The sequence below is a fragment of the Oenanthe melanoleuca genome, chromosome 28 (assembly GCF_029582105.1).
Source record: "Oenanthe melanoleuca isolate GR-GAL-2019-014 chromosome 28, OMel1.0, whole genome shotgun sequence".
Lineage (NCBI taxonomy): Eukaryota > Metazoa > Chordata > Aves > Passeriformes > Muscicapidae > Oenanthe > Oenanthe melanoleuca.
This window is the reverse complement of record NC_079361.1, coordinates 1,097,046-1,115,953: the sequence shown is the minus strand read 5'-3', so window position 1 is coordinate 1,115,953 and position 18,908 is coordinate 1,097,046. Positions and strand designations below refer to the sequence as shown.

The window sequence follows — 18,908 nt, the reverse complement described above, 5'->3', positions numbered from 1 at the left end:
TGAGAGGCTGGAGAGCAGCGCCCTGGGAAGGGACCTGGGGGTCCTGGTCGGTGCCAAGTTGGATCTGAGTCACCACTGGCAGCCCAAAGGGCCACCGTGTGCTGGGGCACCAGGCCAGGGAGGGATTGTCCCACCCTGCTCTGCACTGGGGCAGCCTCACCTCCAGTGCTGGGGCACCTTGGGCACCACAGGGTCAGAAGGAGCCAAAGCTGTTGGAGAGTGTCCAAAGGAGGAACCCGGAGCTGGGGAAGGGCTGAGGAGCAGCTGAGGGCACTTGGCTCCTTCAGCTGGAGCAGAGGAGACTGAGGGGAGACTCCTCGGGGGCTGCAGCTCCTGCCGAGGGAAGGCAGAGGGGCAGGGGCTGAGCTCTGCTCTGGGACAGGGCCAGGAGCCCAGCAAGGGCTGGAGCTGTGTCAGGGCTGGCATGGAGCTCAGGGAAAGGTTCTTCCCCCCGAGGGTGCTGGGCACTGCCCAGGCTCCCCAGGGAATGGTCCCGGCCCCAAGGCTGCCAGAGCTGCAGGAGCGTTTGGACAGCGCTCTCAGGGATGCTCAGGGTGGGGCTGTTGGGGGCTGGGCAGGGCCAGGGGCTGGATCCCTGAGTGTCCCTTCCAGCTCAGGATATTCCGGATTATAAATTGAGGACTGGAGGAAGAACAGGCTGTTGACACAGAGTTTGATGTCAGAGCAGCGTGGTGGCTGGAGAGAGTGGGCACACTCCTATGGACACCTCTGCTGTAATGTCTGACACTGATCCCTTCCGAATGCTGCTCCAAGCAGGATTTTTTAACGAAAATCTAATACATCATTCATTAAAAGGAAATTGATTCCTCTGACTTGCTTTTTGGGAAGGAGGCTGCCTTGTGGTGCTTCCCAGCATGTGGATACTGGAATGGCGAGGATCACGAGCTGCCGGAATTCAGGTGCTGGGTGGTTTCTCCTTCCCAAAGCTGGGGCTCCCAGGTGGATGTTCCGCGGTAGCAGGAGGCAGACACCTCTCCTGGCGGTACCACAGGAGGGAATTTGCTACTGCAGCTGCTGTAGGTGCTGGTTTACGCGCTTTCCTGAAAAACTTTTCATTGCTTTGTCTTCACTCCAGTTCCTCATGTGCAGATTTCCCCCATTTTTTGTTGGACTTTTTTTTTTTTTTTTTTTTTAGGGTTTATTTTTGGTATGCTGCTGTTGCACGGAACGAACCCCCCGAATCCCCCGGGGGCAGCCCCACGGCGAGGGGCCGGTTGTCCCCGGGGGTCCGGGCGGGTCCGCATGCCCGGGGCGCGGGGCGGGGCCGGGGGTCGCGGGGTCGCCAGCGCGGCCGGGCGGGCGCGGGGGAAGATGCCCAAAGCGGCGCTGCCGGGACACCGGGGGGGCCCGCGGCACTCGGCGCTGGGGTGAGGCCGGGACCGCGGGGGTTCTCCGGGGGAACGGGGCTGGGACGGGGGGGGTCCCGCGCGGGGGCGGCGGGGGGAGGGACTATATGCGGGCGGAGGGATCCGGGCGCGGCGGGCGGTGGGAGGCGGCTCGGTGGGTGGAAGGGGCGGGCGGAGGGAGCGGCGCACACCGGCCGGCGGGAGCGGGGCCAGGGCCCGGCGGCGCCCGCGGGAACGGCACCGGGGAAGGAGCGGCACCGGGACCGGCAGCGCGAGCGGGACGGGCCGGGGCCGTGGCGCCGCCTCCCGGGGGCAGCGGGAGCGCGGAAGAGGCGGCGGCGGGAGGCGAGCGCGGCGGCCGGGAGAGGCGGCGGGAGGCGGCCGGAGCCAGGCGGGAGCGGGCCGGGAGGAGCCGCCATGGAGCGGAAGAGGTGGGAGCGCTCGGCGGGGCCGCCCCGGGCGCGGGGGGGCCGCGGGGCCGGGCCGGGGCTGCAGCCACAGGTGGAGGGGAAGGCGGCGGAGCCCTGGCCCGGGGCAGCCGGGGGTGCTCGGCCCCCTCAGGGCTGGGGGAGCGCCGTGAGGAGCCCCCGCGGCCCCTCGGAGCGGCTGCTGCCCTGCCGGCGCCCGGGGCTCTTTATTCTCAAATGGGCAGCAGGGCTGTTGTTCCTCCTTTCTCGGGGCTCGCTCTGCCGTGTTTCGGGTGTAGTTGGGAATTCTGGGGGCAGCTCGGCCGCTGGCGGCCGTGCGCCTTCCCGGAGCGTGGCTGTGGGGGAGCGCTGGCCCGGCAGCTGAAGGGTGCTATTTATAGCCCTGCATGGCTCACGGGGCTGGAGGTGGCCATATGGATCCTCCCCGCACCCACGAGGCACCCGCGGGCTGAGCTGTGAAACTCGGGTCCAGCGGGAGCTGGGAACGCGGCAGGAGCTGTCCCTGTGTCCTCACCTGGCCCTGCTTGTCGGGAAAATCCTTCAACTTGTGCATCTGTCACAGAATCCTCACGGGCTGGTTTGGGTTGCGAGGGACCTTCAAGCCCGTCTCGTTCCGTCCCCTGCCAGGACACCTTCCACTGGAGCAGGTGGCTCCAGGTCCCGTCCAGCCTGGCCTTGAACGCTTCCAGGATTGGGGCAGCCACAGCTTTAGCTTCAGGTTTCATTTTTAGAATCAGATTGTGGTTGTGAGAAAAGGGTGAGTGAACCAGAAAATGCCATCCTCGAGAGCGTGAAGCCGATTCTGCTGCTGCAGCTCGGGGGCTGAGGGCAGGATAAGACCACCAGCAGCAGCTGAAAGCTTCAAAGATCCTGTTTTTCCAAGAAACTTGTTTGTTAAGTTGCAGTGTCTGAGCTGAACTTTTAAAAAAGGGGGAGAGAGGATAAGTAGCATGCTTTTATTCCCAAATTATGGGTTTTCCCTTTGTATCAATTTGGACAGAGATCAAAGATAGAATCGAGCTTTGTTGCATTAATTTTTGGTTTCTGTTGCATTTTGCATTACCTCAGAGTGGCAAATGCAGGTGTGGCAGTTCAGTAATACCTGTGCAAGTTCTGCCTGTTGTTTAGCTGGGTGATTGTTCTGTCCAGCTCCTGGGGATATACAGATGCAGGAAGGGCTTGTGGAAAGCCCCTGTGAGGTGTGTGTGAGCCAGTCTCTGGCTGGAAATTACATCTTCCTTGAGGTGTGAGTACCTGGGCAGGCTTTTAAAGCCAGTCCTCGAACTTCATCCTTAGGAGGTTTTCTGGCTGATAGGATGGGACTTGTGGGCTGGATTCAGAGTGAGCAGGAAAGTGCAGGGATGGAGGATTTCAGGAAGAAAATCGTGACAGGGATTTTGTCCAAGTGGCACGTTGTCTTTGAGAGAGTTTTGGCTCTCTTCAGACTCAGGGTTCTCACACAGGAGAAGGAGAATTTAGTGCTGCTTTGTGGGACTTTTTTCTTCTGAGTGTTTTTCTCCTGAAGGTTTGATGACCAAGTGTCAGAAATTTGGGATCACTGCTTGTCTCTGCCTCAGGTTGTTGACATCACTGTGCTGGGAAACTTCACACTCTCGTGCAAAACTTATTTTGTTAAGAATTCCTTACCTTTGCAGCACAAATGTAAGAAGTTAGAGGGGAATGTTTTTAACACTCCTCCAAGGATATTTCGATCAGTACAATCTTTTTTTTTAAAAAAAAATGTGGAGCAGAATGCTTTTACTGAGTCTGTACTTTGCTTTTCCTCTGTTGCTCTGGTTTGCCTGCAGGAAAGCTCATGATTTTTCACAGGAAAAGGAAGTGGCCTCAAGTTTCACCAGGGGACGTTTAGGTTGGGTGTTGGGGAGATATTTTTTATGGAAAGGGTTGTAAAGGAGTAGAACAAGCTGCACAGGGTAGTGGTGGCAGCATCATCATCCCTGGAAATGTTCAAAAAATGTGGATGTGGCACTTTGGGACATGGTTTGGTGGTGAACATAGTGGTGATGCTGGGGTCATGGTTGGATCTGATGATCTTAAAGGTCTTTTCCATCCTTAACAATTCCATGATGCCTGAGTTGAGCCCTACAAAATCACCTGGTTGTATTTGTGTTTGTAGTACCAGGGTGTTACAGAGCTGCCACTTGGGCTCTTCTTCAGGGATGTGATGCTTCTGGAAATTTGGGAGATTTTGTGTGTGTCCAAGTGCTTTGTTTGGGGTTTTTGGGGCGGGTTTATTTTTGGTATGGTTGGAGTCCAAGTTGCTGAGTGAAGACCCCCCCCACCCCCCTTGCCCTGTGGGGCAGGGGGCATCATCCCTCGGGGGCATCATCCCTCGGGGGCATCATCCCTTCTGTGCTTTGGGACAGGTCGAGTCCCCGAGGCTGCTCCAGTGGATCTGTGGGATGGGGCCGTGGGTGTGTCAGGGTGAGGGGATGGGGCCGTGGGTGTGTCAGGGGATGGGGATGGGGCCGTGGGTGTGTCAGGGTGTGGGGATGGGGCCGTGGGTGTGTCAGGGTGAGGGGATGGGGCCGTGGGTGTGTCAGGGGATGGGGATGGGGCCGTGGGTGTGTCAGGGTGTGGGGATGGGGCCGTGGGTGTGTCAGGGTGAGGGGATGGGGCCGTGGGTGTGTCAGGGTGAGGGGATGGGGCCGTAGGTGTGTCAGGGTGAGGGGATGGGGCCGTGGGTGTGCAAGGGGATGGGGATGGGGCTGTGGGTGTGTGAAAATGTAGGGATGTGTCTGTGGGTGTGTCAGGGTGTGTCTGGGCTGTGGCAGCTGGAGGTGTCCCCCCCTGCTCTGGCCTGGTTTTTTGGCTGTGCCAGCCCATCCCAGCACAACCCAGCTGCAGTGTGGGACCCCGAGGCGGGCTGGGTGGGTGCTGCAGCCAGGGGTGAAGTCAGGATGCTGTGGAAGGGGCGCTGACAGGAGTGGGCTGTGCGGTGTCCTGGGGTCCCCCTCTCCCTGGAGCACCATCAGGAGCTCCTGCAGCCCTCCAGGAGCCCCTGGTGCTGGGATTTGCCTGGGGCAGAGCTGGGGAGAGAAGCGAGGGGGGGGAGCACGGTGGAAAGCAAGAGGGAGAATCATTTTGTGTTCTTCCCTTGCCCCATCCAGCGAGGGAACGAGGCTCAGCTTTCAGTGACCCCTTTTCCCTGGCTTATTCCTGCCTCCATTTCTTCCAGAGGCAGGCAGGCGGTGCCTGGGTTTGCTCAGGGTTTGGTTTTTTTTGTCTTTTGTCCCTTGCTTCCCAAGTTGTGCAGATCCTGTGCAGGCTAAATGGGAGAGCAGAGGGGAGGAGACTGATGAGGGAGGAGGGGAGAGGGCCTGGGCAGCCGCTCTCTCCTTAAGAATATAAGGCAGGAAACAAAGGGTGAGCTGCACATGGAGAGCAGGGGCACCTGGCAGGCCTGGCCCTTCAGTGGGCTGCCCTGGACGTGGATTAATGTGCAGGGAAAAGTCTGGGAAGGAGGGCTGGGGGTGCTCGGGGTGGCTCCCCCAGCCAGGTCTGTTTTGTTAGCGGGAGCCCGGGGGAATAAAGCCCCGAGCTGGTGATGGACGAGCATGCAAAATCCTTTGCAACTTGTGAACTGCTTTGCAACTTGGCCGTGTCCTTGCCTTTCACACACGGGCAGCTGTGACAGAGCCTCGTTGGGAGCCCGGATCAATCCGGCTCTCAGCGTCCCTGCCTGGGGGGATGTCACAGAGCAGGGCTTGGGCTTTGCAGCTTTGTACCAGAATGGCTCTTTCTGGGGCCTCTTTAAAATCTTTGTGCAAAACTAGGAGTGCAGGAGGAGCAGAAGGAGGTAAATTCTGTATTCTGTGACATTTAAAGGGCACTTGAACAGGGCTCAGAGTTCTGTGGTGTTGGGGGAGTTTCTGTGTGTCCTGGTGTGCAGCAGGAGTCCTGCTCAAGTTTGGGTTCCTCTGGCCCCCCCTCCCCGCTCTGACCCTCCCAGGTGTGTGTAGGTGCCCCAATGTCCTGCATGGTCCTGCCAGAGGGTCCCCAGGAGCTCCAGGGCACCCCACCCCCTCCTTTCTCCCTTCACTGTCACCTTTTGGTCACAGCTTTGCTCCCTGCTCTGCTGTTGTCCCAGAGAGCCTGGGGATGATCCTGCCTTTTGCAAGACCTAATCAGAATAAAAGTTTTTCTTCTGAACATTTCAGTGCTTTTCCTTTGGGCCAAGCTTCCCCAGGAAGAGACAGGACTCTCAGTCATTTCAGGTGGGTTTTTTGAGACTCTGAGCAGCTTTTCAGTTCAAAATGACCACAGCATGTACTAAACACACAGAGATGAAGGGCTCTGTTCACTTAAAATCTTGTCTTTGACTGTACTGACTGTTCTGGAAGTTACTCTGCACTTTAATGTGTTATTTTTAAACCTGCTAAGACACTAAACCCTAAATTGGAGCAGCAGATCTTGGAAGGGGAAGCAGTGCCATGTTCTTCATGTTGCAGGAGTTTCTCTTCCTGGCTTCACTGGCAGCGACTGCTCTGCCCTAAAGCTGCTGGAGTTGGTTATTCCTCTCTCTGGATGGAGGCAAATAATTCCCTTTAGAGTATAAAAAAGGGATTCACAAATTTGAGGCTGGACAGGCTCTGTTCCTGGCTGCTTGGTCCTGCTCTGTGTTGTGTCCTGGCCCAAGTGCAGCTCCACAGGAGCTGGTCCAGCTGAGGAATAACCAGTGAGGGAGGTTTCCTCCTCTCCTCCCTGCCCTCCAAAGATGGATTATTTTCCTCAGCTGGTTCATTTGCATGAACACTGGGATGTGTGAGCAGTGGTGGTGGCAGGGAGGAGATCCAGGCAGGATAAGCAGCTTGGAGCAGTTGGAGCCAAGAGCTTCCTAAGCAGATGCTGTGTGGGATCACCACAACCTTTCAGTCTTAACTCCTTCGAGAGACTTATTCTAATTTCAGTTTTAGTGTAATTTATATTAAATTTATCTCAGTTTTTGGAGAGCTTTTAATACTTTGGTACTTTCTGGGTTTGTTTTTTTCTTAACCTATTTTTTTTTCATGCAGAGTCTGACTTAGCCTAATTGCTTTGTCACTGTCCTATACCAGAAATTCTCTGCTTATGCTGGTTTTCCCCTAATAAAGCTTCAGGCAGGAGACAATATGTGGAAATAGACTTTCCTTTTTGTTTTGTTTTGTTGTTGTTAAGACCCTGGTAAGGCTTTCAGTGTCTCACCAGTGTGAGATAAGGTAACTGGCATTTTTGGTCTCAAAATGTCTTCCTATCCCTTAACCCTTGATAGTGGGATGGAGATACAGGGAATGAGCTTCTTCTGGATGTGAACTAGGATTGAAAATGCAAGGTGGAGAAGACCAGAAGTGAGGGTAATCAAGGGAATAAAGAGGTGTTGTTATGATGCTCAGTGAGAAGGGGAAGAATACTTGGTGCTTATTATCTTTATAGTCTTACTCTGCAGCCATAAGATACTGGCTTATTTTAGCTTCTGATGTTGGATTGTTAAAAAAACAAACCAACAAAAAACCCCAAAGAAAACACCAATAAAGATTTGGAATAATTTGTGCCTGCTCTCCAGGTTGAGTCTTCATGGAAACCCAAGTGTTACAGAACAATCTCTCTTCCCTTTTGCCATTCATGGAAAGTTTTATGAGATTTTGACATTTATCTTTGCATCACTTTGTGGTTCTTTGTTTTGCAGCTTGTCAGTAGTTAACTTCTGATTTTCTCCTTTTCTGAAGTCTTCAGGATGCTGCAAAAGACATAGAATCAAACCTGAATGTGCTGTTCAAAGGGCAGGGAGAGGAGACAGGGAGCATTTGTGGTGCTGGTCAAATGTAACAGTCCTGGGAGAAGAAATTATGCTTGAAAATGGGCATTTACTGTGAGAGTCAACTGAATGAAAAGTGCTTCTGTGCTGAGATCTCCCTTGCTGGTTATTGTGTGCATTATCCTACATTTGTTTACCTGATCTGAACCTTCCTCTTGACATATAAAAACATTTTAGCTGGTGTGTTCCACAAGAAGGAGTCAACATGAAAGCACAAACACTGTTCTAGAATGGAACGTGAGCTTCATTCTTGAAATCCCAGCACGTGTTTTTCAGGAAGGAAATAGCAATCCTGTCTCCTGAGCTGAGGAGGTGCCAGTGTGGAAGGCGCCAGGCTCAGTTTCCCTGTTGTGCTGTGTTCTGCAGCCCCAGCGGGAAGAAGTTCCGCAGCAAGCCGCAGCTGGCGCGGTACCTGGGCAGCTCCATGGAGCTCGGCTCCTTCGACTTCCGCACCGGCAAGATGCTGATGAACAAAATGAACAAGAACCGGCAGAGGATGCGCTACGACTGCTCCAACCAGGCCAAGGTGAGCCTGAGCAGCAGCAGCTGCTGTGCCACTGCCTCAGCAGGGCCTGGGACAGAGGGAAGTGCAGCATGTCAGCTGAAGTGTGAGCTTGGAGCTGTTGGTAGGGGTTGGACAAGTGCTGCTGCCTTGGGGATGGTGCTGTGGAGGGGAGTTGTCACTGCTCTGTCTGCTGTGGAGGAGGGCAGGGAAGAGACTGTCACCTTCCTCAGTTCCCAGCACAAGAAAGGCATTGACCTGTGGGAATGAGTGCAGAGGAGCCCCTCTGCTCTGGGACAGGCTGGGAGAGCTGGGAGTGTTCTCCCTCTTCGGTCCAGGCAGAGCTCAGAGCCCCTTGCAGGGCCTAAAGGGGCTCCAGGAGAGCTGGAGAGGGACTGGGGACAAGGGATGGAGGAACAGGACACAGGGAATGTGTGTAAAATCCCACTGCTAGAGGGGACAGATGGGATATTGGGCAGGAATTGTTCCCTGGGAGGGTGGGGAGCCCTGGCACAGGGTGCCCAGAGCAGCTGTGGCTGCCCCTGGATCCCTGGCAGTGTCCCAGGCCAGGTTGGATGGGGCTGGAGCAGCCTGGGACAGTGGGAGGTGTCCCTGCCATGGCAGGGGTGGCACTGGATGAGCTTTAGGGTCCCTTCCAATCTGAACCATTCCATGATTCTGTGATGCCCCTACTTGGAGTGTGAGCTCACCTCCAGCACAATCTCCTCCAGAGCCTCACACTTCTGGGGCTGTGCAGCATCTCTGCCCTGCCCTTTTCTTTGATTTGAAAGGAGAGGAGGGATTTGGGTCCACAGGGATGAGGAGATGCTGCAGCTCCTGCCAGTGACTCACTGGAGCTCTCTCAGGCTGTGTGGTGACCCAGCTTTGGCATTGGTGGAAGGGGAGGTGGCATTTGGGGCAAACAGTGCAAGAGGGAAGAGGACTGTGAGGCCTTTTGTAAAACAAAATGAAAGATTCTCTAGCTGGTAATTCAGATTGTTGAGGTGTCAGGATGGCAGTGACAGGCTCCCTGTCTGAATTGATTGTCCCAAGTCATTCCTAAGGATCTTCATCAGGTGCTAAAATCTTTCCCAGAGCCCAAAAGCTACTGTGTGTGCACCTGAACACTGAATGTGGAAAAGGCACAATGCTCATTTTTAAATCCATCAGCCAGTCAAGGCTCATCATCACGAGAGTGCTGGGAGCATTTCTTGCAGTCCTGGGTGCTGCAGTGATATTTTGAGACCTGCCTTGAGGCAGAGACCAGCAGCTCACACACCTCTCAGGCTAAAAATTCTGCCCAAAACTCTCAATAAATGTACAAATGTTATCACTGGCTTCTGAATGGATTAGCACCCAGATGGTTCAGAATTATATTTGTCCTGAATGCATCTTTTCTACATCTCATGAATAAATCTGTGGAGCAGCCTCAGTGTTTGCATCCCCAGAACAAAGCTTGTCCTGCAGCCATTCCAAGGGTTGTGTGTTAGATTTTGGGCATGGGGAACAGCCTTCTGTGCTTCCCCTAACAGAAAATGCAGTTATGTAGTGCAAAATTGATTAGGAGCTTCATTTAGAAGCTGAGCTTTGTTCAGAACCAAAGGTAAAAAAAGGGATTCAGCTTCCAGTGTGTTGATTTGTTTATTGGTCACAACTGGATTTAGAAGGAATGGTTTGGAGTGGTTTTGGGATTCAGAAACCAGCCTCTAAATCCCTGTTTGTAATATTTTTATTTATTACAACTATTGTGTTGTAATCCACTCTTTTAGTGATTACACGTGGTTTGTTCTAACTACTAAAGTAATTAAAAATGAGAGTGAAGCTGATGTGTGTGAACTAACATGGGAGGAGACTGCCATGTTAAACAGGATGAGAGGAAAACTTTGATAGGTCTAAGGCAAGATTTGAATTTAGTTATGTATTTTTAGCAGCCTAACTTGTATAACTAGAGATTAGACAAGATTTGAAGCCCAGGAACTGTTCCCTGTTGCACTTCTTTGTGTCTGTAATAGCATTTTAGCAAATTTAAACTGTTTTTGTGGGTTTTTCCTTTTCTTCTTGTTTCAAACAGGGCAAGCCTGATTTGAACACAGCCCTGCCTGTGAGACAGACAGCTTCTATCTTCAAACAGCCTGTCACAAAGATCACAAACCACCCCAGCAACAAGGTGAAGAGTGACCCCCAGAAAGCTGTGGACCAGCCCAGGCAGGTAAGGCTGAGAAACTCCTGGATTTGCTACTGGGAGTTTCCCAAAATAATCCACTTTAATTTTGTGATGCTGAACAAATACTCCCTGGCAACTCCTGATCTCTGACACTTCAAAATCTGATCTTTCTGAGGCAGTGGCTTGCAGAGCTTCCAGCCCTTAAAATCAGAACAAATCCCATTCCCAGTCTCTAGTTCTGGATTCTGTGCACTGGGTTTTATAAACTCCAGTCTTTGGTTAGATCACAATTCTGGTGTTGCTAAACCTGAATTTCATTAAGTGTTAGCTACAAAATTATTCAGACATTGTAATCACTTCAGAGGACACTTAGGTTTAGAATCACTGTCAAATGTTGCAGTTGTATAAGAATTCCATGTTCCATTAAATCCATCTTCCTGCACAGATCACATCCAATATGGTGTTGGTTGCAGTGCAAGGGTCTGTACATCAGTAGGAGTCACCTCTGCCAGTATAAGATCATAAATTCATGTGCAATGTTATTATTAATATAAAATCAAAGTGTTTTTCTTATCTCAAGCAAGAGAACACACCAAAGTTAAAGCAGAGGGTGCTCAGGACAAGGGAAGGCCCTGGGAAAAAGAGCTGTACCTGTTGGAACACTGAAAACCTTTTCTGAAAACTTCAACAAACAACTTTTAAAGGCAGTTTCTAAGAACTACATAAATTTAGTTCAACTAGAACCTCTAGGTGTGAGACAACTTATCTGAAATGGGTGGGGTTTTTTGGTGGTTAGGATGGATTTTTTTCTGGTTTTTTTAGCAGGTTGGCAGGGTCTTAACCATGGTTTTCTGGGGAAGTAGATCCTGTGTGTTCACTGTGTGTTGCTATTCCTGCAGTTTTTATAGTTAAGGCTATAAAAGAGCACTAAAGATAAAATGTCCTCTTCCAGTTCCAAGCTGAATTTGTGTTCCTGTTTAACATATTTGACTGGACTGCAGAATATTTTGACTTCTGCTCAGCAGACTGCAGATATTTCTGCAGAATTTGAAAGTCCATCCAGTGCCATCCCCTGCCATGGGTAGGGACACCTTGCACTATCCCAGGTTGCTCCAAGCCCCATCCAACCTGGCCTTGGACAATTCCAGGACTTGGGCAGCCACAGCTTCTCTGAGTAACAAAAAAAAATTAAAAAAAAAAAAAAAAAAAATCACCTGTTTGAAAGGCTAGAGGACATGCAGCCTGTGTTTGGGCTGTGTGTGCCCTCATTCCTCTTTTTGGAATCATGTGAGGTCAGTGGCACTTGGGTTTTGACAGGCAGGAAAAAGGGGTGGGATATGCCCAGACTGTTCAAGGTGAATTCTTGATTTCTCAAAATCTCCATAAAAATGTGGTTATTTGCAAGACACTTTATCCTCCAGCTATGCATTGCTGCCCTCCTGATGTCCCTCCTGCACCAGGTGCAAAGTTAAAGCTCTATCAAGATGATGTGTTTGACTTTCTACCACAGCAGTGCTTTTAAGCCTGGGGAGATACTGTGACTCAAAATCTGGTGAAGGACCAGACAGGAGGGAAAAGCCCAAACTGTTGGACAGGAAGAAAATAATAGTTTACCTTGAATACAGGTCTTGCATTCCTTAACTTTCTGTGGGATTGGTAGGAGAGAAGTAGGGTGTAAAAAAGGCTGTCTCACACTGTGGGCTTGCAGCTGGGAGTCAGCAAGCCTGGCCTTGCTGCTGCAGCTCAGAGCAGTGAAAGTACCAGGCCCTGGAAGAAAAGAGAGAGTTTTCCAAGGCAGCAAACTGGGAGAGAGGAGTTGTGGGGCTGGTTGGCAGTGAGGGTTGTTCCTGCTGTTGGAGGTGGCAGATCCTTCTCTGGTAAATACTCATTAAACTGTCCCAGCACTGCTGTTCCCTCTCTGCATGGGAAGCAGGATTTTGTGGAGTTGTCCAGTTCCATTTCTGGTTGTGCCAATAACCACCAGTAACCACCAGTAACCACCTGCTTTGACTGCAGCTCTTCTGGGAGAAGAAGTTGAGTGGACTGAATGCCTTTGACATTGCAGAGGAGCTGGTGAAGACAATGGACCTTCCCAAAGGGTTGCAAGGTAATCAGAGAGTGCCCTTCACTGGGGGCTGGCATTTTGGCACCTGGCAGCACTGAATGAAGATGAGCTCCCTGTTCCCAGGCCTGGCAGGGCTGTGCTTGGGGGTCTCAGTGCCCTTTGTTCTGAGCAGACACTGAAGCTTCCCAGCCTTTTGGGGGAATCATTTTCCAGAAACAGCAGAGCATCCCAGAATGCTGTTTGGGTTTGGGGACTTTAAAACTCATCCATCCAACGTGGCCTTGGGCACTGCCAGGGATCCAGGGGCAGCCACAGCTGCTCTGGGCACCCTGTGCCAGGGCTCCCCACCCTCCCAGGGAACAATTCCTGCCCAATATCCCATCCAGCCCTGCCCTCTGCCAGTGGCAGCCATTCCCTGTGTTTTGTCCCTCTAAGCCCTTGTCCAAAGTCCTTTTCCAGCTCTCCTGCAGCCTTCTCTTCTCCAGGTGAACACTCCCAGCTCTCTGAGCATTGTTCAAGAGGAACAGAAACATTTTCCCTTCCCAGTTGGGTGGTTTTTACTCTGTTTGTGCTTGTAACAAAATGAGGAACTGCTCTAAGTTTAAACACCCTTGGAGAGCTGCACAGGTGCTGTTAGAAGCATTTAGGTCTGAGATTTCTGTCATGTGAGCTTTCAAACTGACAGCCTGTGCTTTGCCATTAAAATTTAATTGCCATTGTCCTGATTTCCTGCTCCCTGCCTGGGGCAGTGCTGGTCATGGATTCCCCTCCCGTTGCAGGGGTGGGCCCGGGCTGCACGGACGAGACTCTGCTCTCTGCCATCGCCAGTGCCCTGCACACCAGCACCATGCCCATCACTGGCCAGCTCTCTGCAGCTGTGGAGAAGAACCCTGGGGTCTGGCTGAACACCTCCCAGCCTCTCTGCAAAGCCTTCATGGTGACAGATGAAGATATCAGGTGTGAACTGGAAATAGCGCTTGCTGTCCTGGAGCCAGGTTCCTTGTGCTCAAGCAGTGCTTTTCTTTTCTTTCTGAATGTCTGATGGAACTGTGGCTTGGGATTTAATTTGAATGGCTCTCTAGCAATAGACAAAAGTAGTTCCATTGAGCTCTGTCATGTGCTTAAAGCCCACTGTTTTACATTTTGGCTGTGCTCAGTTACTTTGGACTTTCAGGCTCGTGTTTGTTTTTCATGTCAAGTTTCCTTTCTTTACAAAAGTGTCTGAGTTGAGGGACCCTTGACTGAGGCACCTCTGATCAGAGATGGATTGGAGAAATCCCAAACACTGGGATTGGATTCTCTTCCCCTTCTCTGTGTCAGTAAATGAATTAAATAGAATTTATGGATTGACCAAATCCAAGCCTGCTGTGGTGACAGAGAACAGGGATGCAGTTTATTCTGCTCTAGATTGCTTTAGTAATGAAATATTGTTAAATCAGGATTGGTCAAACTCAGCTTTAAGCTTTTGATGAAGAACTGAATGTGCCAAAGGCCTGCAGCATGCAATTTGCATTTATTAAGGGTTTAAAGGCAGCCCTTGCTTTGACTGCTTGATAAATCTTTTGGAATTGCAGGATGACTTTTCTGGGCTTGACTGGGACATAACTGACCAGGAAAAACAGTCTGTTTGTAACTTTGATGTGCTGTGGCTGGGCTGAAATGGGAGCCCCATGAGCCACTGATTGTTGATCACTCCTTTGCTGTGTCTTTGACTTCTTAGGGTTGGGACTCAAAAGGAAAAGGAGCAGAAATAAATGGCCTGAAACTTCATTTTCTCCAATCTTATTTTTGAAAGTCTTTGCAGGATAGGCTGACTTGTTAGATATTAGTAGTAGGAGTTAAAAATTAGGCTTAAAAAAAAGTGAACTGCTAGAATAGCCAAATTTCAGCCAGAAATCAACAGGTGCAGGAGTCATAATATAAACACTGGACCAATTTTTAAAGTGTTTTTCATCTCTACTTACAAGACAATGCTAGGTGGGGGTTTTGGGGTTATTTTTTTGTTTTGGTTTGGTTTTGTTTGTTGGTTGGATGTTTGTTTTTTTTGTTTGTTTGTTTTTTTTTGTTATACAACGGAGTTCTTAGAGGGTTTTTCCATTCCATGCTTGTCTCATGTTGGAGGGATTGGAGACTCCTTTCCTTTGACAGGGGCAGCCTTGGGGGCTGATGTTGGGTGTCCCTTGTGCTGGGCAGGAAGCAGGAGGAGCTGGTGCAGCAGGTGAGGAAGAGGCTGGAGGAGGCCCTGATGGCTGACATGCTGGCCCACGTGGAGGAGATTGCCAGGGATGGGGAGCCTCCCTCAGAGAAAGAAGGAGCAGAGGAGGAAGGAGAAGAGGAAGAGGAGGAGGAGGAGCAGGACCATGACCAGGAGATGGAAAATGTATAGTCCAGGTAAGGTGATAGTGCTGTGTCTCACCTTTACATTGGGGACAGGAAGGTTTATTGGTTTTTAGCCTGTGCTGTGAAAGGTGTGGTGACCTTGGGTCAGGAATGGGGGAGATGGGCATGAGACCCCACCTGCAGAGCTGCCCCAGCCCTGGGAACAGCAGCAGGAGGACGTGGAGCTGCTGGAGCCAGTGCAGAGGAACCACGGAGATGCTGCAAGGGCTGGAGCCCCTCTGCTCTGGGGACAGCCTGGGACAGCTGGGGGTGCTCACCTGGAGAAGAGAAGGATCCAGGGAGAGCTCAGAGCCCCTGGCAGGGCCTAAAGGGGCTCCAGGAGAGCTGGAGAGGGTCTGGGGACAAGGGATGGAGGGACAGGACCCAGGGAATGGCTGCCACTGGCAGAGGGCAGGGCTGGATGGGATATTGGGCAGGAATTGTTCCTGGGAGGGTGGGGAGCCCTGGCACAGGGTGCCCAGAGCAGCTGTGGCTGCCCCTGGATCCCTGGCAGTGTCCCAGGCCAGGCTGGGATGGGGCTGGGGAAGGCTCTGGAGCACCAGGAGTGGCTGAGGGCACTGGGGAAGCTCAGCCTGGAGAAAAGGAGGCTCCTGGTTCAGCCCCAGTTGTCTCAGCCTGTCTCCATAGGAAAAGTTCTCCAGCCCTAAGATCAACTTAGTGGCCTCCTCTAGAGCCTCTGAAATAAGAATCAAGAATGTGGGGGGGGGAAAAAAGGGACTATTTAGGATGGGTATCAGAAGAGCTCCTTTGGAGGGAATGGGGATTTCAGGTAGGAGGAAGATTGATTTTGTTAAACAATCCCTGTAGCTTGAGGATTGATTATAATGTGCAATCTACTTGGCCTTTGGGAGATCCCATCATTTATCTGAGCTCTTTTTTTCCCATTTTCCTGTATCACCAACAGTAGCTTTATTTGGACAGTGATACCTTGAATTCCTTTCTGCTCTAGAGGTCTGGCAACAGGCAGGAGCCAGATCAAACTGACTGCTGCAGGTGAAATCCAGGAGATAAAGACATGCATGTGTTGTGACAGTGGGATTGTTCCTTTTAAGAAAAGATGCAAAAATCCTTTTTGAGTTACAAGGTTTTTTTTTTTCCTCTTTCAGGGAGTTCCATCTAAGAATTCCCAGTATAAACCCATTCAGCAGGGTCAGCACAACCATTCACAGAGCCAAGAGTGCACCACCAGTCCAACTGTACCCCAGAGCCTTTGGATGGACTTCAGGACATGTGGAAGCTGATGGTTCATTCATTTCTGGGGAGTTTTGCTGATGGAACTTGACTAAACTCTACTCCCCTTCCTTTTTCTAATGGGCTAGGGTGATTGGGAATGCAGAAGTGGGAGGGGTTAAAGGAATATTACATGGTGGGAGGGAAAATTCTAGGAACTGAATTTGCTGGCTTTTTTTATTTTATTTTTTTTTGTATTACTTTTTGTGGGTCGGTGCTGGGTGATACATTTTTAAGCTTTTCTATTGAAGTACTTTTAATGACCCACAGAAACAGTTTTTTCTCTAACCCAAGGGAGGGAGATGCTGTTTCACTCCTTGGCTACTCTGCTGTGGGCTACTTGTTTGTACCTGACTGTAGGGAGGTCATTTCATGTTGTGAATGGTTCATTCCATGTGTGAATTGCAGTCACTGAATTGCCATTTCCTCACAAGATCACATTGGTCTTGGGAAGGCAGTCTCAGAGCTGAGCTGCCAGTGCCTCTCCCAGCTGAGCCTGGTGAGGAGGGGAAGCTGCACTCGAGGATTGGGCTGCCAGCTCTGGAAATTGGGGATTTGGGTTATTCCACACCATGGTTTGGATACAGAGCTCTGTGTGTCCAGACATTCTGAACAGTCTTGGAGGCAAATATACCCAGCCTGAGGTATATTTTACTTTGGTTTAAGTCCAGTCAGAAGGACTTTCTCAACTGGGGATGGAAGGATTGACTCATTTCTGACTGATAATGAGCAAAACTTCCTCCTTTTTCTCTTCTGGTGCCAAGAACCTGCCCTCTGTTCCTCAGTGTGGAGGGAAGGGGATCCATTCCAATAGGTGTGACTACACACCTGCTTTTGTGTGCAGTAATGTTCTGACCTCTTTAAAAAAAAACAAAAAAGAAAGGAAAAAGGTTGATTTTTCTATAATTGATATCTAAAAAAATGAATTTAAAGCTTTTTATTAAGTACTGAATCTTTCCTATTTGCATGTGCAGTGAAGTGACCAGCATTTTGTGTCAAAAATTGGACTGATGTGAAACCTGCCTTAATGTGTTTATAAGTATTCAGCTTCACCATGGGTACTTTGATTGATTCCTCAGTCTCATCCAGTACATCTTTGAGCATATTGGCATAACTTGTGGCTAAAAATGGATATCTCTGGGAAGGGAGACAAGGGGAGGAAGATGAGAGTTGATAGCTTGGGGAATGTGTTGACTGGGTTGCAAAAATTATTTTCATCTTAGGGTATCCATTGCATAATCTGTGCATGGCTGTCTGGGCTGAGAGAACACTACAAAGTGGTGGATTAAATATTGTGCCACCAACCAATTGTATAAGTTGTTGGTATCCCAAAACTTGGGGAAGAGAGTAGCTCCCAGAGCCTTTATAGTGTGAGAAAGATTAGCAGGGACAGCCAGGGAATTGTCTCTGGGAGTAATGCAGCTTAGTGATCCCTGAAAAATATCCCATGCCAAAGTGATTGATCCTTTATTCACTCTTTTATAAAGGCTTGAAAACACAAAATTGGTTGATATTGCTCATTTGGGTACTGCAAGGAGGCTGAATTGTACTTTGCTGCTGCTCTGCCAGGTGTTGCTTTGGGGAGCTTTACCTGGCACTGCAGGCAGCCACCATTATTTTCCTTTCTGAACAGTCTGTTACAGTTACTACTCTGTAAATCTGTCCTCTTGTAAGTCACCGTGTTGAATTAAATGTTTCTCACAAAGAAGAGGTTCTTCTGGTCTGCCTCAAGCCCTTCCTGGAGTTTTGTGCTCTGCCCTTTCCACTTCTCCCAGTGGAGATGCTCTGGGGGTTCTGTTGTGGGCAGAACACACTGAGATTTAGATCTGGACATCTGGGGAATGTGGGGGGAAACTGATGGAAAGCAGTTCATTCTTGTTGCAGAATGCTCTCCTGTGTCCTCACCAAGGGAGAGGCTGCCAGGTGTCCCATCTCTTGGGCAGGTTGGTCATAAAGTCACAGAATTGTTAAGGTGGGGAAAGATCTTTAAGATAATCAATTCCACCCATCAGCCCAGCACCACCACATTCAGCACTAAACCATGTCCCCATGGTCACATCCACACTGCTTCTGAGCACTCCCAGCAATGATGACTCCACCACTGCCTTGGGCAGCCCATGCCACAGCTGGACAACCCTTTCTGTAAGAAAAAAAACAAACAAAAAAAATCCCTGATATCCAGTCTAAACCTCTCCTGGCTCAATTTGAGTCTATTCCCTTATGGCCTTTGGATCTCATCTCCAGCAGTTCATATCCCACACCAGAGGTGTCCTTGTGCCCAGAGCAATCTTACTCTGACACTTGTTGAAAACTTGTTTAATACCTGGTGATGTCTTTATCTACTTTTACTTGAATCTCCACATACCTTTGAGAGACCATAACACAGGTGATTGAGATGTTGATACTCATGTTTTAAAGCACTGAATATCAGGTTTAAATTGCTGGCAACTCTCTTGTTCCCCACCCCCTGCTTTCCCAGTTCAGCTCTTTCCTTCAGTTTACAAAGTTTATGTTTTCATTGATGTGGAGGAGTTGCTTGTGCAAAGTGCCAGAAGGGACCCAGGACTCCTCTCACAGCCAAACAAAGTGAAATAACTTCACCTGCTTAGCAAGGTAAGGGAATCAACTGTTTCTTTTCACTGCCCATGATGGTTGTTTTTTATGTTGCTGCAATAACAACTGGATTAGTTTGTCTTAGATCTCAGTCCTGGACGTGACTGATGGGCATAAAGTGTCTGCCATCATCAGATCTGTCCCAGGGTGGAGGAAGCAGCTTGAGGTATAAGTTGTTAAGCACATGATTAGTAAATAATGTACTTAAAAGCAGGAATTGGGGCAAAGCTTACATTTCATTAATTAATATTCTTTTCTGTATAGGGTGTTGATGGCTACAGTTTTTTCCTTTCTACTTTGCTTTACAAAACTTAAAAATTTAAA

General features: G+C 50.2%; 1 protein-coding gene across 2 annotated transcripts; it reads left to right on the top strand.

Moving 5' to 3' along the window:
• Window positions 1–1,163: 1,163 nt before the first annotated feature.
• Window positions 1,164–17,681, top strand: MBD3 (methyl-CpG binding domain protein 3). 2 transcript variants are annotated; one of them, XM_056512541.1, is made up of 8 exons: window positions 1,164–1,798; window positions 5,977–6,033; window positions 7,977–8,136; window positions 10,184–10,321; window positions 12,293–12,383; window positions 13,121–13,298; window positions 14,535–14,732; window positions 15,848–17,681. In XM_056512541.1, exons 1-7 carry the CDS (start codon window positions 1,785–1,787, stop codon window positions 14,725–14,727), a joined length of 831 nt encoding a protein of 276 aa, XP_056368516.1. In that variant the 5' UTR covers window positions 1,164–1,784; the 3' UTR covers window positions 14,728–14,732; window positions 15,848–17,681. The 2 variants fall into 2 exon arrangements, with proteins under 2 accessions (XP_056368516.1, XP_056368517.1); XM_056512542.1 differs by lacking the exon at window positions 5,977–6,033.
• The last annotated feature ends 1,227 nt before the right edge of the window (window positions 17,682–18,908 follow it).